General features: G+C 41.7%; 1 protein-coding gene across 2 annotated transcripts in view; it reads right to left on the reverse strand.

Moving 5' to 3' along the window:
- ANXA4 (annexin A4) overlaps nucleotides 1-25410 on the reverse strand; it is a 61066-nt gene that overhangs the window by 5963 nt on the left and 29693 nt on the right. For both annotated transcript variants that reach the window (XM_023618958.2, XM_014731105.3), the window contains 9 exons: nucleotides 20027-20114; nucleotides 16319-16413; nucleotides 13633-13746; nucleotides 12692-12782; nucleotides 11096-11175; nucleotides 9184-9240; nucleotides 3378-3471; nucleotides 959-1054; nucleotides 316-374 (listed from right to left, as the gene is read on the reverse strand). In XM_023618958.2, coding sequence (XP_023474726.1) covers nucleotides 316-374; nucleotides 959-1054; nucleotides 3378-3471; nucleotides 9184-9240; nucleotides 11096-11175; nucleotides 12692-12782; nucleotides 13633-13746; nucleotides 16319-16413; nucleotides 20027-20114 — 774 coding nt within the window. The remainder of the gene's footprint in view (nucleotides 1-315; nucleotides 375-958; nucleotides 1055-3377; nucleotides 3472-9183; nucleotides 9241-11095; nucleotides 11176-12691; nucleotides 12783-13632; nucleotides 13747-16318; nucleotides 16414-20026; nucleotides 20115-25410) is intronic.

Consider the following 25410-nt stretch of genomic DNA (forward strand, 5'->3'; position numbering starts at 1 on the left):
TTGAGCAAATTGCATATCTTCTCTATGCCTCGGTTTTCTCATCTGTAAAATGGGGGTTGATAATAGGCCTGCCCCATAGAGCTGTCATGGGGATAAAATTATACATATAAAGCATTAGAAACAGTGATCACACATCATAAGTATCCAATATTACCTAGTGTTATTATTGGCAGGCACTCAATGAACTATCTAATGAATTGAATTGACTATCTTAGACTGATTTTGGCTAATTTTAGTGGTGGATGTAAGTAAGCATATGAAGGTGGACGTAAGACATGACAGAGTCATTCAGATGCTAAAAATGAAGCCATTTACCTTCATAGATTTATAAAGCCTCTCAGCAAAATATGCAGGTTTGTTCCTCATGCACTTTACTATCAAGAGATAAAAAAAAGAAATGAAAAGATTACAGAGAAAATCCATGGGAAAAAAATGACAGTTCCCTCTGTTTCTACAAGGTATTTAGTAGTTATCTCTTGATTGCTTTGTTGAAAACATTTTAGCCAAACAGTGTTTCATGAACATAAGCCACGCTGAAAACATTTTCACAGATGGAAAGTATCCTTAATTTATTGACAAGTTCCTGGAGATGTAATTAACAAAGGCCAATAAAGCAAAAGGCAGCAAATAGTTTCAAAATGATTACTATCTCTCCCATATGAAACAGTTATTAATTCTAACCATTCACAGACTTGCAAATGAAGTTAGTATAGGATCATCTTTGTCATATACTGAAAATAAAGGCACGGAGGAAATGAAATATATAAAACCACGTGGTACAATAACAATCAGGTTGTATATAATATTTCTTGTTTAAAATTCTGGAACATATCATGAGTAATTTAAACAATTTTTTTATTCCTGAAAAAAAATTCTGCATCACCATGACAACAAACTGGTAACAATGAGGAAAGTCTATAGACATTTGTTTCTCCACTCCCCACCCCCACCAGCTTACCTATACCTAGCAGAGCATCTTCAAAGCTACCAGATGTTTCAGATTTAATACTCTGTTCAATATCCTTCTGTGATATCCTTTTGTATTCATCAAACACTACAAACAATAACAAGACAGCATAATAAATAATAAAAAAGAATAAGTAATAAAAAAATAAAGAAAACTAAAATTTATGGAGAGTGAGCATCTTTTAACTAGACCACACCATGTATTCTTTGGCACATTTCAAGAGGAAGCTAATTAGCAAAGTGAATGAGAACCCAGGAGACATATGGCAAGTGGAATGGGCCCAAGGAGCGGAGGAAGGAACACTGTGAATCCTGGAGGACATCAAACAAGTCTCTTCCCTTATCTGGGACCCTGTTTTCTCACACATAATATGGAGATAATCTCTGGAGGGATTTGCTTTTCTCATTGTTTCCTTTTGGCTCATCAAAATTAGAGAAACTCAACCTCTTCAAAACTGAGTCACATTTGATAACAGCTGGCTGGATCTTTTAATAGACTCTAACATAATTTTTTCTTGCATCTTTGCCAAGTATTTTTTAATGTGATGAACATGTTTTCCTTTCTTGCTGTCTCCTTCTGGAGCCTTCTGAGAGTGGATATCTGTTTCGTTTATCTACATCACCTTCTTTGGGGTGCTGTGTCGCCCAAATGTCAGTCTTGGGACACTCCTGCCCCACAGCATGCACCATTAGGTCTACCAAATGAGTGATGGGCTCACCCACCAGGACCAATCAGTCTTACCCTCCTGGGAATTTTTGAACTGAGCAGATCATGGGGATGGCCAAAGGCACTGAGTCATCTTTAACCTCAGAGAACATAGGGATCACCCGGGAAACCTGTCAAACCTCCTGGGTGTCACTCTCTGAAACACTAAGTCAGCAAGTCTGAAGGAGGGGTTCAAGAATGGACACCAGACTTTGGGAAACTCTGCCTTAGAAATAAAATCCATGACTCCCTTCTACTGAGATCCCCAGAACTGCCTTGATTTTTCTTCTTCCTAGAGTTGTTCAGCTCTCCCTTTAATTCAGTGAGCGATCAGTATCTTCCATGTTCCTCTTGTCCCATTCTATATTATTTCCTCATTTCTTACTTAGAGTCAGTGAATATTACTTGGAATCAAAGAAATCTAATTGACACATTTTCTAAGCCTCAGTTTTTTCCACTATAAAGTAAGAGAAATAATAGCTGCTCCATTAGGATGTTGCAACAAACAATGCTTATACCATGCTTAGCACTGCACCTAGAAGATAGAGAATTATCAATGAACCTTCATTATTGTAAATCCTCACTATTTGTGTTGGTTGCTAAGAAGATGAAAAAATTTTCTTTATCAAAATAGCACTTAAAAGTGGCTTACAGGCAGATAGTATTTTATAAGCATCCAACTGTGGAGTCGCACCAGGAATTGAAAATTGTTACAAATGTATTTGCACTAACTCGCCTTCTGAGGACCTGCAGTTCTTGAAACATGCCACTAGGGGGAGATGTGTGTTGTCAGTAATCACAAAAGGGAAGGCAAAGAAATAAGGAGCTAAGTCAGAAGTCGGTGCATGTGATGGTAGCTCATGCATTTATTAACAGGAGTAATTGCCTATTTGTTCTCACTGTGGAATATCTGAAATGACTGCAGCTTCCAAAGTGTTGTACTTTTCAATTACTTTATTTATGTTTTCAACATAGCAAACTCATTCTTCTCAATTTTCCCACGAGCTTTGTAAATTGTGTGTGATTATAAGGGCATGGTGGGTTTATAAAATTATGATATAGAATAAAGACCTAAAGAGTTTACATAAAAGATGAAATATCTTATTAAACTCTATTGCTGTTTACAAGAAGAAAATAAACATGACAACAAATATGCTACAATTGTATAGTATCTTTTTCCCCAAAGAACTTAAAAGCACATTACAAAGACTAGCATTATCACAAGCAAATTAGAAACATCACACATGGGAAATAAAATTTGAAATTATCCACTGTTCATCTTATGCAACATACCCCCTAAAGAAATCACTTTTATTAGCTTTACAACTTGGATGTTAAACAGGAATAAATGTCAACCAATATTTCTTATTTTATTGTTCACTGATGTTACTGAAGATTTTTTCTTATGTAACTAAATTTAAAATGGGCTGCTTTCGAAAAAGGGCTGATTAGGAAGGTCGGTTTCCTAAAACAGGAATGCCAAACTTCTATGAATACATTGTATATCTGCTAATTATTCATAGTTAATCTTTTAGAAATTGGCCCTCATGCACTCATACATTTCCAAGGTAAGACATCTAAGACAGTTCAGTACAATCGGTTCTTTGTACCAAGGAAAGGGGAAAAGGTTATCAATTAATTATGGGAAATACAGCTTTCACTATCTTTCAAACAGTTTCTTTGGAAGATGATACAAGTGCCTTACCATGCAACAGATGATTTCGATTCCGGGAACAGAGAACGGTTAGAAATTTCACCTCATTTGTCCCCCATTTCTTCTCTCCAGCCTCAAACAGATCCTGAAGCCAAACAAAGCACAAGTTGAAAACACCGCAGAGAAGGTGCCAGGACATATGCAAATATTTCCAGAACTTCAAAGAGCTGAGCTGGCTTAGTTTTATTCTGTTGGTGATGGGGGTGGAAGTGGCATTGGCAGTGAGTGGAAATGACTCAGGATTTTTCCTTAGCTCCTAATGGGACCCTATGATATCTCCTTGAGAGTTAGGGCAAACACCAGCGGCCCCCTCTAGGCAGATGACGTGGTTCTATTTTAAGAGCTAAAAGGAATGCCCTAGACTTGGGCTGTCCCATACAGTAGCCACTAACCACTACTTAAATTTTAATTAAAATTAAATAAAATTTAAAATTCAACTCCTCAGTCATAGTAGCCACATTTCAAGTGCTCAGTGGCCACATGTGGCTAGTGGCTACCCATACTAGACAATACAGATGTAGACCTTTTCAACACCGCAGAAAGTCCTATTGGACAACACTGATCTAGAATGATCTATGGTTATCTGGAGGCTACAGAAGGTCTCACAATAGAACCAGAACCCCATTAGTAATTGCTTATATTCTAACCAAATAGGAATATAAGAAATTAATTCTGGTCACTTTAACTATATTATTGATAAATCAAAACTATTGTTCATATCACTTCACACTCATTAGGATGCCTGCTATAAAAAATTTTTTTAATAAACAGAAAATAACAAGTGTTGGTGAGGATGTGGAGAAATTGGAACCCTTGTGCATTATTGGTGAGAATGTAAAATGATGCAGCTGCTCTAGAAAACTGTATGGCTGTTCCTCAAAAATAGAATTACCATGTGATCCAGCAATGCTACTTCTGTGTATATACCCAAAAGAACTAAAAGCAGGATCTTAAAGAGATATTTGTATGCCCATGTTCATAGCAGCATTATTCACAATAGCCAAAAGGTGGAAGCAACAGAAATGTTCATCGATGCATGAACGGATAAACAAAATGTGGTATACATACAATGGAAAACTATGCAGCCATAAAAAGGAAGGAAATTCTGACACATGCTACTACATGGATGAACCTTGAGGACATTATGCTACCTGAGATAAGTCAGTCACAAAAAGACAAATACTGCCTGATTTCACTTATATGAGGCATCTGTAGTCGTCAAACTCATAGAAACAGAATGTAAAATACTGGTTGTCGGGGGCTAGCGGGAGGGGGAAATGAGTTGTTTAATGCGTATAGAATTTCAGTTTTGCAAGATGAAAAAATTCTGGAGATTTTAAGTTCTTAACACTTAAAAATGGTTAAAATGGTGTATTTTATTAAAAAATTAAAAAAAATTCTTTTTTAAAAACCCTACTGTTCATTGATAATCAGCAGCTGGCTTGTTAAATTTCTCAAAATGCCCTTAATTGACACATTTTGTCACTTATTGGGGTTACTTCCATCTGTTCATCTGTTTCTTCCTTTTCACAGTCCCAGGTGGGCCCAGCCTTTGAGTCAGCGAAACTCAGACACCAGACACATAAGCGATGGAGCCTCCAGCCCCCAGCCAGTTGAGTCACCTCCATCTGTTCATATCTTCCCAGCTAAGACCTCAGACATTACAGAGCAGAGAGAAGCCATCCCACTGTGCCTTGTCTGAATTCCTGACCCATGGAATCCATGGGCATAATAAAATGGTGGTTGTTTGGTCACTAAGTTTGAGATAATGTGTTACACAGAAATAGTAACTATAACATGTGGGTAAAGAACCAACTTTCAACTGTCACCGAATACTTTTGTAAAATACCATAAAAATGACCTTGAAAAGAGTAACTTTAAATAATGCTTGGAAAATGCTATCTTTTTGTGTTAATTTTTTTAATAACTAGTGAGGTTGGACATATTTTGCACATTTGCCATTTCTGTTTTTCCTTTTCTGAGGTAGCTGTTAATGTTCATTGTCCATTTTTTTAAAAAAACTGGGGTATTCTTATTCATAGTAACAAAACAGTAGTTTTGATTTATCAATAACATAGTTAACTATATTATTTACTTATAAAACCTCTTTATATATTAAGCTTATTATACATAAGGTGAAACTTTTTCCCATTTCATCATTTGACTTTAATTTTTTTTGTGGTATTGTTTGCTAAAACAACTCATGTATATATATATATATATATATATTTTTTTTTTTTCCTCAAAGATTGGCACCTGAGCTAACAAGTGTTGCCAATCTTCTTCTTTTTTTCCTGCTTTTTCTCCCCAAATCCCCCCAGTACATAGTTGTATATTTTAGTTGTGGGTCCTTCTAGTTCTGGCATTGTATGTTTTTTAATGTAGCCAAACTACCAATCATTTTTCCTTATGGTTTCACGCTTTGGCGTCATGCATACAAAATCCTTTCCCAGCTCCGGATTAGAAAAATATTTAACTATTTTTTATTACAATAACTTTTTGACTTCATTTATTTACATTAAGATTTCAGTCTATTTGGAACCCATTATGATGTGAGGGGAAAGTAGGGATCTAACTTTATTCTCTCCCAAATGGTTGGCAGTTGTCCCAACTCCACTGAGTAAGTAATCTGTGTTTTACTGATTTGAAATGCTACCTGTGTATTCTGACACAGGCTTGGTCCTGCTCTCAGACTGTCCAATCATTCCATTGGTTTCTCTCTATTCTTATACCAGGACCACAGGCTTTAACTTATTTTTACCTTTATTTTCTATTTAAACATAGATCAAGGCTGTCAGGATTCTAATCTCCATCATCTTTCCTCTATATTCCTCCTCTTCTCTGATCGCTTTGTCCTTTTCTTCCGAACTCTGGAGATTTTTTTCAGCATCGCTTTCCACAACAATGATTCTGTTTTTGGCAATGTCATTTCTGATCATTCTTGCTTCTAATAAACGTTAAAATTGTTTTTTCTTGTTTCATCTAAGAAATTTCTCCTCCATTCATCTAGCTCCCTTTTTTGTCTCTGCTTACCTTCCATCCAGCTCCATTTTCATCTCTGTTATTTTCTCATTGCATTTTTTTTTTTAGTTCTTGTTTAATTAAAATCCATTTCTCTCTCATCTATTTAGGGTCCAAAGCACTCTGAAACCTGTCTCTTGTGGTATGGCCATGTTTGCCTCCCTCCTGCCTCAGTTTGTTCAGAGGCCACATCGTGTTTGAGTTGAGGATTTGTTGATTTTCATGCTCATTCATCCTTAAATGAGGGGCAGTGTTTCCAGATCTGTTTGTTCCCCAGAACGAGGTGAGTGCGTTCTTCTTGCAGCTCCTCACTTTTCATTTGGACGAATTTCAAGCAGGAGCGCTTGTGGCTAGTGCACTCGGGGCAGCTGAGAGCAAGTCTTCTCTGAGGGGTTGCCTCCTGTTTGCATGAAGCCGCTGTGCCTGCTTCCCTGGGAGGGGGTGGGGGGACCGGGTGCTGAGCCTCTTTTCTGGGGCAGGAAGGGCCCTCCCGCCTCCTTGGCCCAGGTTTGCTGCCCATCTGGCATTTTAATGGTCCTCCTCCACAGTTTCCAGTATTGATGCAGATTTTTCCCTATTTTTATATTTCCTGGTTTGTTTGTCTTTCAGAAGAAGGGAATCAAATATGTGTCATCGTCCAGCAAAAGTTCCAAAGGGTATTTTTCATGTAGTTTTAATATATCATGAATTTCTTTTTAAAGTAGGAATTCTGATCACCTATTATTTCCTTTAGTGCAAGTTATATTCCAAGAATAGATAAAATTCGACTTGTTAGATAATAGCCTCTCTATATTTTAAAATTTCTACCTTTTATGAGAAATTAGTCCCTAATTCCACCTGCTCTGATCATTCTTATCTCAAACTCATTTACTTTCCTACATTGAAATCCAGCTATAATACCCAAAGTTTGCAAATACTCCCTTGCTGCTGGTGCAAATTAAAGAGCAAAGATGGACCAGCTTTTCCTACTGTCTGATCCTGGAAAAGCTGAAATCTTGGCTGGAGTTGTTCTTAAATTCCTCGCCTCTTGGTAAGACTTGGAGGATCCAGAGACACTCTATTCTGAGTTCTGTTCCCTCTGTCCACCTTCCCAAGCCCAAAGTTGTTTGGAAGCACCTTTTCACCTGGTCACCTCCAAAGAGAACTGTGCTCCTTGAAGAGCCCAAAAATATTTGTTTGTTGAATTGCATGCTTTAAAAAAATCAGGCTGGGGCTGGCCCGGTGGCGCAGCGGTTAAGTGCACACGTTCTGCTTTGGTGGCCCGGGGTTCACCAGTTTGGATCCCAGGTGTGGACATGGCACCACTTGGAAAGCCATGCTGTGGTAGGTGTCCCACATATAAAGTGGAGGAAGATGGGCACGGATGTTAGCTCAGGGCCAGTCTTCCTCAGCAAAAAGAGGAGGAGTGGCAGCAGGCCAGTCTTCCTCAGCAAAAAGAGGAGGAGTGGAAGCAGTTAGCTTAGGGCTAATCTTCCTCAAAAAAAAAAAAAAAGTTAAAAAAAAAGCTGAAAAATAAAAATCAGGCAGACCTGGATTCACAGGGCCCAATTCCACCAATATGTGATCTTGGACAAGTTATTTAAATCTATGCATCAGTTTCCTAATCTATAAAACAGAAGTAATAATATCTACTTAGCAGATTTGTTGTAAGGAAAAAATGTAAAGTAGTTAACACAATGCCTGGCACCTAGTAAACCCACCAAAAATTGACAGTGGATATAGTGTTTCAGGAATAAATTGCTCACTAACCCTTCATTTCATTTGGGATTCCCCTGGGCTATTAGGTTCCTTCCAGCCTGCCCAAAAATGCTCTCCTTGAGGTAACTGAAATTCACATAAGCATCCAAGAGTTCCAGTATTTTCAATACCTTCTCCCTCCTCCAAGCTTCTGGATTAAAGGCAATTTCCTGTATCTCCTGTAGGGCATGGGCCACCCCGAGTCCTCAGAACTCTTATGAGAGCAACAGGTTCTCTCCTGCAGAATCCAGAGTGGCTCATACTTCACATACCGAGTGGGACCAGTCCTTCTCTATGGTTGTATATTGGTTAAGAGCACAGGGTCTACGTCCAAGTTGCCTGGGTTCAAATCCCAATTCTGCCATCTATTATCTGTGTACTTGAGCAAAGAACTTGACTTCTCTGGCCTCAATTTTCTTGTCCATAAAACAGCGATAGCAATACTTACTTCATACAGTTACTGCAAGGACTCAACAGCTTACTTCATATAAGGAGCTTAGAAGAATGTTTGGTAACTGGTAAGAACCCACTTTTTATTAGCTATTATTATTAGTGTTATCTGGCTACTGTAACTAGGACAGGGCAACCATCAGTGGGCTGGGTACCAGGGAAGCAACCCCTTCTTGGGGTTGGGTATGAATTTTACCCAACAGGTTACACACTGTGCCAAGCTGTTTTACACAGGTCTTATCAAATGTTCTCTTTGGGAAGTAAAAATGCAAAATAAACCAAGCAAAGGCAGGTCCCTTCACCTCCAAGTAGTTTAGAAGATGCTCCGTGGTTCTTTGGGGTGGCTACACCATGGTCCCAATGTCAAGAAATCTGGAATCCAAGGGTCTTTACATAATGATGTCCTGTGCCACCCCCAGCCCTAAGTAGATCTGCAAGGAACTTCTTCTGTTGAAGGTTACCTGTAGGAATCTTTTTTTCATAACATATCCCAGCCTGGCCAATTATACACTGAAATATAAGAGGGTGTCCTCCAACCAAGGCCTGTCTTACTGGCAAAAGAGAGGAAAGAAGCTGCAGTTCCACTAACCTGGGCATCCTGTCTCACGAGAGCATCATCCAGGTAATTTCCTTCATCCCTGCCACCCTGAGGACGAGAAAAACAAACCAAAGAAAATAAGAGAGTATCTACCAAGACTGGGGGGTGCTGTTAAGACAGAATGTCTGGGAACCTAAGCACATGGTCATTAGACAGAATGCCACTAGTGGTCACTCTTCCAGCCTAGGAAGAGAGAACAGACGTCCTTTGAATGAGCTTGCATTATCTGTGGCTCTGATCTGTGCCTAGAGAACACCACCAACCAAAGGGCGAGCCCCAGTGTGGCTCCCTAATGTTGCGTGGGTGTCTCTGCCAGCAGAAGGAGAACAGATGCTCTCTGTTGACCACTCCCTCCACGACTGCCTCCTCTCCTTTCCCACCTCCCCCACTCCGGTGTCTCCCCAGCTGACTCATGCCTTCCAAACTGGCAAATCTACACTGATCATTTATGCCAAATAGGGGCTGGGAAAGGAGAATCAAGAGAATCTGGACCAGCAGTGGGGCTTGAGGAGCACATGAAAATGCCCCCACCCCTCACCAACACCAGCTCACAGGGAGAGCAGGGTTGAAGGCTTGGAGGAATGCTAAAGAGTGACAAAATAAGCTACTCTGGTTTGTTAGGCTATTCTTATTGCTGTCTCAATATTCTATGGTCTCAGCTTGGCTCAGCAGACTGGTAAATGTGGGAGGAAAAGAGAAAATGGGTAGGAAATAAGAAAAGCAGGCCGGCATTGTTAAACAAATCTCAGAGACAGAGTGAGGTGGGAGTTGGAGATGATTTCCGGGGTTCTGCTTTGGTTGTTGGAAGAACAGCACCAAGATGAACAGAAACAGGCAAGTCCGGAAGATGAGCTGGTTTGGAGGGAAAATGAGTTCAGGTTTAGTTTAGGAGGACTGATTTGAGTTGATGGTAGAATGTCCATAAGGAATCATCTAAAAGCAGTGAGAAATGAGTCTCACGCTCAGGAAGGAGGTCAGGGATAAAGATAAAATTGGGAAGTCATGTGAAATATCTCGTGTATCCATCTTCTCTTTTCTGGCACCCTGCTCCAACAGTAGCCCAGTCCTCCTTTATTTCTCATCTAGAATATTGCGGTAACTTCCTACCTGGTCTCCCAGCCTCCAGTTCAACTCATCTTACACATCACTATTACATCACTCTTCTGAAAACGCAGTTCCAATCACACCACTCTACCACTCCAAAACCTTCAGTGGCTCCCTACTGCTCTCCAAAGAAAGGGCAAACTCATTCCCATACAGAATCCCAGTTCATCCTTCCACCTTGCTCCTAAAATTACCAGCCCAACCGCTCAGCCAGTTGTTCCCCGAATATATCTGTGTCCTGTCTCGTTGGCCCTTTCTTGCTGTTCTTCCTGCCTGGAATATACCCACCCACACCTCTGCCTCTTGAAATCCTAGCAAACCCTCCACACTCTGAAGTAGCACCTCTGTCATGAAGCCTTTCCTTTGTTTCTGCAACCAAACTCACTTCTTGAATCTTCCTTTTACTCTGTGCCTCCCCCTTGGTACTTAACTTTTCATGCCTTTATTATAGCAACTGTGTACCTGATATACTCCTTATGACAATATAAACTCTTAAAGCCGTGGAACTGCCTCTTAATCATCTTCCTAATTTTCAGTGTGCCTGGCATGTATTAGGTACTTCTAACTATAAATTAGAACTAACTAAATAAGTAAAATTAGGATAAATGGGCATCCATGACTGGCCAGAGACTGTAAAGCAGAGAAGATAAAACAACAGAGAGTCCCAAGAAAAACACCTGGGGAACGTTCACATTTGGGAGGTTGAAAGGATGAGAAAGCCTGGAAAAGGGGATACAGAGTAAGAGTCTCAATAAAACCCAACCCCCACCAGAAGCAGCCACCAGAGGGAACCACTCACAGCGGACAGAGACACGAGCACGCGCTGGAACATGAAAGACGTGTCAGAGCGAATGTCATCTTCAAGGCTCCGCCCGTATTCTAGCAAGAGAGTAAAATTAGCAACATCAGGACAGAGTCCTGCCCAACACTGTGTCACACTCCGGAGCCTTCTGTCCTCTCCAGGACCAACCTGTTTACTGACGCAGCTCCTCATGAGGTTTTTCACCCCACGATTTTTCAAAAACTAAACTCTGATAAAACAGTGAAGATAAGCTTAGCTTGTCATTACAGTGGAAATGAGATGTTCCTGTCCCTTAAAACGGGAGGTCGAGACAGCTGGGGTGTAATCCTCACTCTCCGGTCCCTACTGTCCAGGGGTCTGTCCTGAACGTGCTTTTCGGGGACACAGAGAACAGTAACTGTTGATCGGCGTGCAGAAAGGCAAAGGGAGCCGAGTTTCCGAACCCGTGGTGGGGACAAGCAGGGGGCTGTCAGGCTCAAATTCTAGCATGTGCCTTCCCTGCCATGTCACAAGCTGGAGAGCATCCCCAGAGAAGCTCCAACCCTTCACAGTCCTCGGGGAGAAGACCTGCCCTCAGCAGACATGCAGATCCCGGTGCCAGAACCACATTCTCCAGGTTTAGAATCTCCGGCTCTGGACACTTACCAAAAACCTCTTACTGTTTTGTTCTCTTTCTCCCAAAGTACTACATGTTTACTACAGAAAACTTAGGAAAAAACAAATAAGTAAAATGAAGGGGGGGGGGAAACCACATCATAATCTAATCACCCCAAAATAATAATCATTGATAACATTTTGGTGAATATCCTTCCTCATTTTTCCCCACATACACATATTATTTTTCTTTCCTAAAAAAAATGGGATCATAGCATACTTTTTATAATTTGTCTTTTTTCACTCATCCATATACCATATCATGTAATGTAATTTAATATTATCTGTCAGTATACATTTTGATGACTACATAATAGTCTGTTGTGTGAGTGTATCATATTTTATTTAGCCAATCTGCTACTGTTGGACATTTTTAGCTACTATAAACAATGCCAAACAAACACTGCAGGACCTAAATCTTTGTGCACTTTTTTATTATATTCTTAGGGGAAAAAAGGTATGCATCTTTTAAAGGCTCTTCATATGTATTGTCCTCTGGAGATTTGTAAGAAGCAAGTAAATGGCTAGCATTCTGAGAAGGCTGGAGGACATACAGTCCAATCTGGATGTAAGAAGTTGGGCCAGACGGCCCCTCCAGGTCATTCCTTGGAACAAGAGAATTCACTGGTGCCACCCTTTTTGAACAAGCATATTTGATTCTCTGCTTGATAATAAGGAACAATTTTCCAGCCTTCAGAAGATTAGAACACTGCACTGGGTAGCCTAAGCAGAGTGGCATCTTCACCTGAGAAGTTTTGAGAAGCCAACAGACAGTCTTTGCCTAGACGGGGATCTGCCTGAAAGCAGAGCTTGGAACTGAGGATGCCTCATGGTCAGTGTTTCTATGAACAGGGTCTAATCAGTGGGTAACGACCTGCTGCTAGTTTACTTCTCAAATCCCAGCAAAACCTCAGCCAGGCCACTGAGGATGCTACATACCAAGCTGGTAGGTCTGGTTTATGCGCCGGATCTCCTCCGGTGACCGAGAGGCCAGGATCTCAATCAGGCAGCCCTCATCCGTGCCAGCTCCCTAAACACGAAACCCAGAGGAAGAGGGTGTTATGAGCCAGTTTACAAAGTTGAGTGCCAGACACAGAAGGAATGCAGCCAGGAATCTGTAGAGAATAAAGACAACCCTCGGGGCTCTAGCAACAGGATTTGCTAATTTTTAACTGTCCTGCTCAAATTCCAATGTGTTTACCATAATCATTATTAGTAACAACAAACATTCATGGGCTCTTTCTACTGATAGTTAAGGTGCCAGGTTAGGGACAGTTTCTGCCCTCTGGGGACTTAATCTTTCCTGGACGTCCCTGTACTTTTCCCTTGAAGGGCAGAATCTTCTGGCAAAGACTCTTTGCTTACCCAGAGCCTAGCCCAGAACCTTCCATGAGGCTGAGTATTTATTGACACGGTTGAGGAGGGTAATTGTGTTTGAATTTCATACTTGGTCATTAAAAATTGGCAGACCTTGGGTGAGGGCACAGTGGATCCAGCATCTAGGGAGGCAGACAACCTTTTCCGCCAGTTCTGAGCCCACAGCAGCCCAGAGGCCACCAACGTGTCAGTCATAAAGTTTCCTACCTCAAAAGTACTAACACGACAAGAAAGTTTCTGGAACTGCACCAAAAGCACAACTATAATCATTCCCCCTGGAGCCATAGGAAAGAGCAAATGCTTCCATAACTCTCGGAAAACAATTTTAAAATTACAATTGCTATAATGCAATGTCACGTTTTCAAGTTGTCACAAATGAAGGAAAATCTTTCTCCTGTACCTCATCCTCCCCACTCTCAGAAGGCCATTATCACAGTTTCTTGAGAAAGCTCCCCAGCGTTTGCACTAACGGCACAGACAGCACGCGAGGAGGGGGAACAAACCTTCATGGCCCTTCGCAGCTCCTGCACGTCGTACAGCACGGTGGGCGTCATCATCCCCAAGATCACCCGCTCGAAGTTGCCACTCAGTTCTGACTTCAAGTCGTCTATCAGGTCCTACAATGCAAGAAAGCGGTTCTGCTTAACTGCTCCATGTAGTAACTGAAACAAGCCGCTCTCAGAGTGTGGTCCAGGGACGCCTGGGGTCTCCAAGACCCTTTCAGGGGGCCCACAAAGTTGAACTATCTTCATAATAACACTAAGACGTTATTTGCCTTTACGCTGTCATTCTCTCACAATTGTACAACGGAGTTTTCCAAAGGCTACTTGACACACGTACAATTATGTTAAAAGGCTATTAAAATAGTCCTCTCTTTTCCAACTACATATCTATAGGAGACTAGCTTTTCTTCATATACCTCAACCAAAACCACACATCACAACAAACTGAACGCAGAAGCAGATATGAGAATCCAACCATCTTCCATTACGCCAGATGTTAAGAGATTTGCAAAATGTAAAAGAGTGCCAATCTTTCCACTAAATTTTTTTTTTTGGACTATGTACCTGTTTTTCATAAAAATGTTATTTATATTAACATGTAATATGTTTATTGTTTTTTAAATAAGTTAACAAATACATATTTTTAAATGTCTTCAATTTTAATTTCTAATATGGTAAATATCAACAGATATAATCCACAAAAACAAAAAAGTCTTCAGTAATTTAAGAGTGTCCTGAGATCAAAAATTTAGTAGACACTGAGTTAAATGTATTTGCTCACTTAACAATATATCTTGAATATATTCCAAATCAATATTCATCTATGACATTTTTAATAGCTGTTACAATTTCTATATGTAGATGCAATAACATTTTAACCAGTCCCCTGTGTCTGGTTTTTCTCTACTGTTAAATTACACATGCGTTTAGTTGTATCTTTGCAATCATTCATGATTATTTCTTTTTTTTGAGAAAGATTAGCACTGAGCTAACATCTGCTGCCAATCCTCCTCATTTTTGCTGAGGAAGCCTGGCCCTGAGCTAATATCCATGCTCATCTTCCTCTACTTTATATGTGGGATGCCTGCCACGGCGTGGCTTGATGAGCAGTGCATAGATCCGCACCCAGGATCTGAACCAGCGAACCCCGGGCTGCTGAAGCAGAATGTGTGAACTTAACCTCCATGCCACGGGGCTGGCCCCTCATGATTCTTTCTTTTTTTTTTTTTTTTTTTTTCCTCATGATTATTTCTTAAGGCTCACTTCCTAAAAAGAAATGTACTTATTTGGACAAAGGACAAAATACTAAAGACATTTATTCACATTTCCTCCTAGAACAGGTCAGAGAATTTAAGAACCTGCTTAAGATCAACCAACTAATAAGGGGCTAAATTGCTATTCAAGTCCAGATCTCTGATTCCCACAAACCTGATTCCATAACACTGTATTTCAACCTATTGTGTATATTTTTATGTTATGTCCAGACATAGTGAATGAATGAATGAATGAATGAATGACTAAATAAATTAGTGCTCAGTCAATCCGTTAATGTTGCTCATCTTAACAAACTGCCACCAGACTAGCTTAGTTCTGAAGCTGAATAATCAACCCGAATGTGTGTGGCAACACCCTTTAGGTCTCTAGTTCACACATCACACGCACGTTCATGCCTATTTCTGCTCAATAAATTTCTTTGGGGATGGAGAAGAGTTTACAACGCACAGAAGATAGTACAAGCAATCTGATCAGAAGAATCCTGTTCCCGACCGGGGGGGCCCAGCCAAGGTGCACATCAGACGCTCTAGGCCATAGCGGAGCAGCCCTGTCCCACGCAGCAGTTTAGTGCTGTCCTTGAGAAGCAGTGGCCGTCTGACTGGCTGTAAAGTATCTCGAGGATAGAAACACGTCATGGAGTTACTGTACTCTGAGAACTGGAGGCTCTTATTGATAATGTTTCCTCAATAAAAAGATTCTTGCTAATCAGAGATAGGTTTTCAGTGCTGTGGAAAGATGGGGTGGAATGACTCTGGCAAGGGAGTCATTGAAAATGAGACTAAGAGAGGGTTCCTGAGGGATGTGGGATTCAGACTCAAAGAGGAAAACATGGTGAGTGAACAACCTCTGAATGCATGAGCTACTAAAATACACAGACATACACACATAAAGCCCCATTCTAGAATCTAAGGGGGTGTCCCTCAATTGCGGATCATCAAAGGAACGAATATATGCTACAAATGGGTTTATGTGGAAGAGCCTACTTAAAACAAACTGAATTTAAATATTTCAGTCAGTTTGGAGGGTCTTCATCCACGGTGGCCTAAAAGAAGCCATCGGCTCAGGGAAGCCACACTGGAAGCTCAGCCCTGCCCGGTGCTCAAAAGGGTGGTGGTTGAGTCCATTCAACAACCAAGTCCCTGAGAAGACTTGAGTGGGAAGAGACTAAGCTTGGCCTGAGCTCCATGAATCAAGAGCTCCCCGACATCACTTCTGGCTAAGGATAGTGGAGGAAACACGTGTTGAAATTGTCTTCTTTTTTTTTTTTTTTCAAGAGCATCCTTACACATGGCAAGGGGTCCATCTTTTAAAAACACAGGGCTACTTCAGGAACCTAGATCGGGAAGTAGCCCTGCTTCCTTGTTGCCTGACAGGTCCCTCGTCAACACGGAGATGGAGAGACTGTGCCTACCTTGCCAATGGTGCTCTTGTAGGCTGTCCTGATTTCCTGGCGCTGGGCGGTGTTGCGGTAGGCGAGGACACTGATTATGGCATCTTCATCCGTGCCTGGGAGTGGAGCAGAGACAGTGAGTGAATGTGATTTGAGAGGGATGAGAAAATGGGTTCCTCTGCAGACACTGGAGTAACCCAAACACACGCAGAGAGCTTTCTAAGAAAAGAGGTCCTTGTTCAGAGGGTTTGTCTATTGTGGGGGTAACAGACACTAGATTTGAGTCTTAGCCTCTCCTTTAATTAGCTGTTTGCCACTGAACAAAATAGTTAACATCTCCAGGCATTAGTTTCCTTATCTGTAAATGGGAGTAATCATAGTACTTCCCTTAAGTGAGTTACTCAGCACAATGCCCAGCACTTACTAAATACTCAGTAAGTGTTGACTGGGATCATGCTTCTTCCCCTCCTCTGGAATTCTTATAATGTCTTTTGGATCCCCTGTATCTATCTTCCATGTTCTTGCCTTTTCTCTCTTTGTTTTTATCCCTTTATCATTTCCTCCAAGCTTTGAAACAATTCAAACTCGTCTTTTCATTCACTGATTTGGCACTTTGCAGGGTTTAAATTGGCTGTTCACTGCATTCACCGAGTTTTAAGATCTGTAATTGTGTTTTTCATCTCCAAGCTATGTTTCCTGATCTCAGATGATTCCCTTTTTATAACTCCCAACAAATTCCCATGATGCGATATCCTATCAAAGCTTTATAATATGAATTACAAATTAAAAATGTCCTAAGTTTTGTTTGCCTGTTTCTTGCAGCAACTTTTATAGGGGGACTTTATTCTGATTTTTCAAATTGGTCCCTCGTCTTAGTAACAGCTGGATGTTCATGCATGTTTGGTGAGTTTCCTGTTCCTTCACTGTTTATACTATATGGGGGCGTTGTGATGGGTTACAGAAGGGATTCTACTTAAATATTTCAGGGAGAAATGAAAAAATATAGATTCATCACAGTTATTCTTTCCAAGATTAGAGATCCAGAAAAATGTGAGGTGTAGGGAGGAAGCTACAGAACTTTAAGTTTATATATCTTAGGGACCTACTTTCAGGTCTCTTAAAAAAAAACAGAGGGTAAAAGACACAACCTTCAGAGCTCTCAGCTGCGGGGAGAAGGCCCATCACCTTTTGTTCACCCAGTTTCTGTGAAAGGGCACCACCCCTCTTCCAGTTAGTCAAGTATGAACCCTCAAAACAGCTCTGATGTTTTTCACTTTCTGTCTTCCTCCACATTCAAATTTTCTGCCAAGTTATGCAAAATCTAGCTCTACAACCTTTTTTGCATCCACCTCCTCTTTTTGATTCCTACCACTACCACTCCAGTTCAGGATTTGGGGGTCTCTTCCTAGACAACTGTAAAGTTGGCTAACTAGTAATCTTACCTCCTATTTGGTCTTTCCAAAGTCTTGCCAGATTCATTTTCCTAAAATGCATTCCTCCCCTGCTCGGGAATACACAATGGCTCCCTGGTCTGCTGGATTTACTACAGGCGCTGCAGTCTGCCATCCGAGACTCTCCACGAGATCCCATTCACTATCATAAATACCCACATAAAAAGATACCAGGCAGCCAGATCCACCGACTCAGCTCTTGAATAACTATACTTGACCCAACTGTACTGCACTCCTTTCTCCTGACCTCCTTCATTGTCAGTCTATTGGTTTATATGTCTCCCTAACCTCATCCATTTAGTGTCATTATTCTGGCATCTGTTGTCCCCCAGCCAATGCCTTTGGACCATGCCCCCATGTCTGTGATTCTCCAGGTGGCCTTCTCAGTAACACTTCCAGGCCCTCTCTTTGCTATCTGTCTTCTCAGAAAGCTCCCAACCAGCCTACTCCTGCTTTGCAAGTACCTCCTGCTACAATCCACCTTTCCATGTATTCACTGTGACTGCCCTGGGCCTCAGCTAGACTAGGAAATGGGACGATGCTCACACTCATCCCACACCTCTGCTCATGCTATTCCATTCACCTGAAACACCTTCTCTTTTATCTCTATTTACTGAAACTCACCTCATCTCCCAAGGCCTATCTCAAATTCTACATTCTCCAAGGAGTTCTGCCTGATGCCCGCATTTGAAATGTGATCTCCTCTGTGAACCCTAATGGGGTCTTATTTGTGCCCCTCCTATCTCTATCATATTAGGAACTGATCATAGTTATTTCTGTACACGCCTTAGCCACCTAGCACCCATGGACTATTTGACCACAAGGACTAGGTTTTATAATACTTGTCTCCTCCAACCATCCACTTTGCATTGGCCCACACACAGGCACTGAAAATGCTTGGTTGTGTCGAATGTCTCCTAACTCTTATTTTGAAAATTCTGAATGCCATGTGGTCCACGTTCTGAAAGATGGTGTTTTTGCTATATAGCAAAGAATGAGGATAACCTGAAAACAGGGTGGGCCAAGTACATTTTCCATTTTATTTGTGAAAAATGGAAGATGAGGAGAAGGATACGTAGATTCAGAACAATGTTCTGTGCAGAGGTAGGCAGCAGGGCAGCACAGTGACTTAACCCCAGCTCTGGAGTCAGACTGCCTAGAATTGCCTAGAATCCCGACTCTAACACTTACTAGTTCTGAGACCTTGGGCAAGTTAGCTAATCTCCCTAAACCGCAACTTTCTCATCAGTAAAACAAGCTGCTGTCAGGATTAAAACAATCCACGTGGAGAATTATGCCCAACCCATAGAAGAGCTTAACAAACATCCACTATTATTTTTATTGCTGTTGCTGCTGTTAGTAGCATGGGGGCTAAGTAAAGTGAACCGTTTTTGGGTTAAAAAACTAGGAAATAAAGCCTCATGGTCAAGTTTTTTAATCCAAATCTCAAGCAGATTCTAAATAGCAGCTACAAACCAGAGGGCACTTCTCTGGCCAAATGTCCACCCAGGCAAGGGGCTAGGCCAGGGCAGCCTGAAGCGCACCCCGCATGGCTGTGCCCACCCAGCATGAGGCCTTTGCCCTCGGGGAGCCAGCTGGAGGGTAGAGCACTGGAAGACAAGTGCTCTGGTCCTGTACACACAGCCTTCTCACATGAAATCCCACACGCTGCCTGTCAGGACCTCCCCGCTATGCCCATCACAGCAGCAACAGGCAGAGGGACTCAAGGGAAAGACCATGGACTTAGAGTTGCAGGCCCAACCTCAAGACGGGCTCTGCCAAGCATGACTCATGGCTCAGTTCCCCTTACAATGTGACTTACTATGTTACTTAATTTCTCTGGATCTCAATTTCACATCTGTACAGCAAGGCGAAAATCACAACAGTAATAGCTGCTTTCACCAAATCACAGGGTTGTTGCATGTACACACTGAGATAATGTTTGTGAAAGTGCTTTGTAAACCTCATGGCACTACAAACATACAGCACTAATTGGAAAACAAATACATTTCTAAAGTTTTACATACGGATTCAGAATGCTGTAATGCAAAACAGATTTAAATAATTGGGGAACTCCAGAATGAGTGCATTAAATTTACAATTCTGTTGTAAAAGTAGATAATTAATGCCCTCCCACCTAATTTGTCTTGAAAAGCAACTCATTCCCACTGTGTTTTTTGAGAGTGAGACCTGCTCACATTTGCCAGTGGACACAGCACCCTCTGTGTGACTCTGAGACACAACACATGAGAGTGCTCACCTCCAGTGGGACACTTACCGAGCCCTTTCATGGCCTTCCTCAGGGTCTGAGCATCCTCCATGGCGTTGAATCCTGAAGCCGCTTTGACGGTGCCACCTTTGGCTGCCTAAGCGTACAGAGAAAGGTGTGACTGACAGGCAGCATCTTACTGACAAAGAGATTCTCATTAGCAAACATTTGCTGAGCACCTACCATGGGCCAGACATCCCCATGGGCTGGGGATATAGCAGTGATGATGACAGATAAGGCTCTTGCTCCCATGGAGCTGAGGTTCTAGTTCAGGCGGTGGGGTGGGAGGGCAGATAGTAAACAAGCCAACAAACTAATATTCTAACAAGTGCCTGGCAGTGAGAAGTGCTATGGAGATTGAAAGGTCCTGGAAGGGCTGCTCTGAGTGACATTTAGGCTGAGATCCGACTGACATGAGGCATTGACCATGCAAAGGAGGAGAAAGCATCACAGGCAGAGGAAACAGCTAAGGCAAAGGCCCTGAGGCTGGAACTAGTTTCTATGGGAGGAGAGGGGCAGAGGCCAGAGTGGCTCAAATTGGCAGCAAGGAGGAGAGTGGTAAGATATGTTACACCACCACCTATGAAGTTATCACGTCCCTCAAAAAGGGAAAAACTCAAACCTCAATCCGATCAAGCCTGTGGAGCCAAATACCAATTGACCATAAATCAAGAAGAAAGGAAAATGTTCACTCCCACCACAGGGCTGTAATTGGCAAAATCCAGACTGAGAAACACCACTTGACAAATGGGCTAGGTTCTTCAGCAAAGAAATTGCAAGGGGAATTAGAAAAGAAAGAGATGGAAGGGAACTGTAGCTTAAAAAACATTAAAAAGGCATGTCAATAATTACAATGCATGAACCCTATTTGGACTCTAAATCAAACAAACAGTAAAAAAGATAAGACATTTATGAGACAGTTGGAAATTTGAACCCTGACTTGATATTAGATGACATTGAGGAATCAGTGTTAACATTTTTAGGTATGCTAATGGTATTGGTTATACACATTTTTTTAATAGCTCTAATCTTATATATAGTTTATAGAGAGCTGATAAGATGTCTGGAATTTGCTTCAAATTACACAGGTGGGGGGAAGTAAGTGGAAATAAAGAAGAAAGAAGATCGACCATGAGTTAATCATTATTGTTAGGAACAATGGGATTCTTTTTAATATTTGGTCTACTTTTGTATGTGTTTACAATTTTCCCTGATAAAAATTTTTTAAAAGGGAAAGAAAATCAGAGAGGTGGGCTGGGGCCAGAACAAGGCAGTCCTCACAAACTGGGTAAATTTATATTTTATTCTAGGTGCAGTGGGAAGCCACCAGCAGGTTTTTAGCAAGGGGATGGGATAGACAATCTGATTTACATGTTAAAAGACCACTCAGGCTGCTGTAGGGAGATGCAGAGGCCAGTTGAGAATCTGGGCCAAGATCCAGGGATATGATGCCTGCCCACCATTTCACCCTTGTGAAACAGTCAAGATGGAAAGAAACAGACTCAGCACATGTTTTGGAGCAAAGGCGACAGAACTTGCTGATGGACTGACGGGGGAGGTGAGGAAAGAAAAGAATCAGGTCTAACTCTAAATCTTTTTCCCTGAGTAGCTGAGCAGAGAGTGGTAGCATTTACCCAGATGGGGACAGCCGGAGGACTGCCAGATTTGGGGTGGCAGTAGGGGTGGGATTTAGAACTTCTGTTTTCAAACGCTGAGTTTGAGATGTCCATTAAACATCCAAGTGGAGTTGTCAAAAGGACAGTATATTATACAATCTAAGTCTAGAGGTCAAGTCTAGAGTAATAAATTTAGGACACTTCAGCATTTGGATGGTATTAAACGAGATGAAGATAGAGAAGAACAGGGATCCTAGGACAAACCTAGGCCTCTCCAGCAGTATAGGTCCAGCAGAGAAGGAGAATCCAGAAAGGATGACCAAGAACGACTGGTCCTTGAGGTAAAAGGAAAACCAAGAGAGTGTGCAGTCCAGAGGCTGAGGAAGGCGGGAGCGGTCAGTGCCGGCTGAGGCAGGGATAAGAGAAGGACACGGAAGGGATGGTCAGATTTGGCAACATGGAGGTGCCTGGTGATCCTGACAAGAGCTTTCCCAGTGGAATGGAGATGACACAGCCTGACTGAGAGGGCAGAGGGGAGAACGGAAAGTCATGAAGAGGAGACACCAACTCTAGACAACCGAGATGATGACTAGTATCACTGGAAATGATCAACCTGCCTTAAAGTAAGACGTACTCTGATACGGTACCAGGGACAAAAAGTTAGTGACCCTGACCCTCTGCAAAGAAAGATGAAAAATGAAAAACATCAACAAGCAAAACATGGGTTGATGACCAGTAGGAACCATCTCAGTTGGATTAAAACTTAGAGATAATTTACCGATTAATATCAAAGTGCCCTGAATATTTCTAATGTATTTACCAGTTTATTAATATGTGATTTATGTTATATGAGACAGCAAAGAGAAATACATATAACTCAGTATAAAAAAGTAAATAGGGGCTGGCCCAGTGGCACAGCGGTTAAGTGCGCATGTTCCGCTTTGGCGGCCTGGGGTTCGCTGGTTCAGATCCCGGGTGCAGACATGGCACCTCTTGGCAAGCCATGCTGTGGTAGGCATCCCACATATAAAGCAGAGGAAGATGGGCATGGATGTTAGCTCAGGGCCAGTCTTCCTCAGCAAAAGGAGGTGGATTGGCAGCAGTTAGCTCAGGGCTAATCTTCCTCCAAAAAAAAAAAGTAAATAAATAGATGAAGAAATTCAGTGATGAGACATAAAACATCAAAAATTAAGGTACAGTCACGCAGGTGGGAAGGAAACCAAACTGCAGACCTTAAGGGCCTGTGCAGTTATTAGAGAGAAGCCACAGATTTCTCTGCCTAGAAGCCAAAGCAAGAGAGATTTGTAATCAGTAATGAGGATTGTTGTGTTCATGGGAAGAAAAGAAACCAGTTGCCCAAGAAACGCCCCGCCTTTCTTTGTACTGAGTTTAGAGAGATGCAATCTGTGTTAGCGGAGCTCTTCTCGGCTCCCTGATTTAGCAGCAGAGAGTAGAATCAAACTAGCTTTACTCTTTAATATATCTTCCCGTCTATGTGCTGACACTAAGCGTTACTACAACCCTTCAGCAATTCATGTTTTGATATTCTGAATTCTGTCTTTAAAAACGGCCTAATCAGTCATAAGCAGCACTTTCTAAAATTATTCTGCCTTGTCTCTTTTCCCTTAATTTGTCAGGTGTCTGCCATTGTGGTGTACATTTGATCAGCTAAGGCTGCACAGGAGCAAGGATCTAAGTGATATTCTTGGTGCCCAGATGTCGATGGAGTTCAGACCCATCTGGAAACCGTCCTCTGTCCAGAGCTGGTACTTTGTGCTTTTAAGATGCTAAGAGCTCACAGCTGAGGCTAGGAAGAGACAGCCAAGGCTAAACTTGGGGCTGAGGTTACATCAACAGGTCTGTTTCTCCTAACCTTTCTGATAATGCCTCTTTTAGTAGTCATGAGTGGTAAGATGTTATGGTGATGGGAGGGAACAGAACAGGGGGATGACTATGAATTATTACAAAGGGAGAAGGGTTTTATATAAGCTTTGGTTGAAATGTACCCCATAGTCTCGTGCCCATGATTCCGCTAAAATGTACTAATATTCATGGAGACAGTCAGTGCTGTCTCTTCTACATCACTCAAAGAGTCATGAACACTATAAAGGGAATCCTAGTATTGGGGGAATTTCATCTGCGGGTCTTCATGAGGGAGACATGGTGGCCTACAGTGAGAGGCAGCAAAGCTTAGCGGGAAGCGACACGGCATTGAGTGGGATAGAACTGGGTTTGAATCTTTCTGGCTGGATGGGCTAGGGGAAGTTTTGTTTTTCTCATGTGTGTTGATAATGATATCAACCCACAGGGTTGTTCTAATAATGAAGCAGGATAATATAGCAAAGCACTCAGCACAGAATCCAGTCAACAGTGAACACTAAAACAAAGACTCAAACTTAGCGGCTATCATCATCACCATTATTACTAAATACGATGTCAACAACATCTCCACAGTAGAAATAATAATGAGATTCTTACATCTATTTCTGATAATATCCCTTAACACAAGCCTATGGGGTAACTCCAAAGCAAAATCTAGAATAGGGAGTTTGTACAATGCGATGTAGATAGTGAAAACGATGTAGAATAGATCTGAAGCTCTCTGATGATTTAATTTGATCCAAGGATGTAATATGGGCCATCTAAAGGAATGGAGGATTTTCACACCCTTAGGGCAGTTCTCTAGCCAGTTAGATTTGAGCTCTATGAGCTAGTCCACCTTGGCCTGCACCTCTCAGGCCCACTGTGGCTCACGTCGAGCCCATCCAAAGGCCTCAGGTACCAGAGGGTATGGGCCTCGTCTGCTGAAAGACCAGGCTTTCACCTCCTGGATATGGTCAGCATCCAGCACTTAGTCATTATGCTCTGTATACCTCACAGAGAAAAGCAGAAATCTATAACATTAACTTCCTTGGGCACTGTTATGGACTGAATTGTATTTCCCCCCAAAAAGGCATGTTGAAGCTCTAACCCCCAGTATGCACGCACCTCAGGATGTGAACTTATTTGAAGATAGGGTCATTGTAAATGTAATTAATTGAATTAAAATGAGGTCACACTGGAGCACGGTGAGCCCCGAATCCAATATGACTGGTGTCCTTATAAGAAGACAACATGTGAAGACAGAGACACACATGGAGAGCACCACATAAGGATGAAGGCAGAGACTGGAGAGAAGCAGCTGCAAGCCAAGGAATGACTAAGATTGCCAGCAAACCACCAGAAGCTAGAAAGAGGCAAGGAAGGAGCCTCCTACAGGTTTCAGAGAGATCACGACCCTACCCACACCTTGGTTGGGTATCTGGCCTCCAGAACTGAGACAACAAATTTCCACTATTTTAAGCCATCCAGTTTGTGGTGTTTTGTTATGGCAGCCCTAGGAAATTAACATAGCACTTTATTCCCCTTTTTCTACTATATATCTATAGTAATAAGCAAATTGGTGATTTGCTGTCAAAATTCCAACATGGCCTAACTCAGCCCTTGGCCCCACCAGGAGACAGCTTTGTGAGTCAAATGTTCCACAATGTTTTTTTGGAACTTGAGTATTGAAAAAATTCTGGATGGTATTCAAATACTGCATTCAACTTTAAAGCAAACTGCATTGTTGTGGGACACTACTGTGGGATTAAAATTAATATCTAACAAGATGAATCGATAGGGGGATTTGCAAAGATAGTTAGGTTATCAATTAACATTCTTAGTGACTCCTTTTTTCCAGGAAAAAGATAAGCTCAGGAAATTTGTTCCTGTCAGCCCTAAAGTATCCGTATTGAT

This window comes from Equus caballus, chromosome 15 (genome assembly GCF_041296265.1).
Source record: "Equus caballus isolate H_3958 breed thoroughbred chromosome 15, TB-T2T, whole genome shotgun sequence".
In the NCBI taxonomy this organism is placed as follows: Eukaryota; Metazoa; Chordata; class Mammalia; order Perissodactyla; family Equidae; genus Equus; species Equus caballus.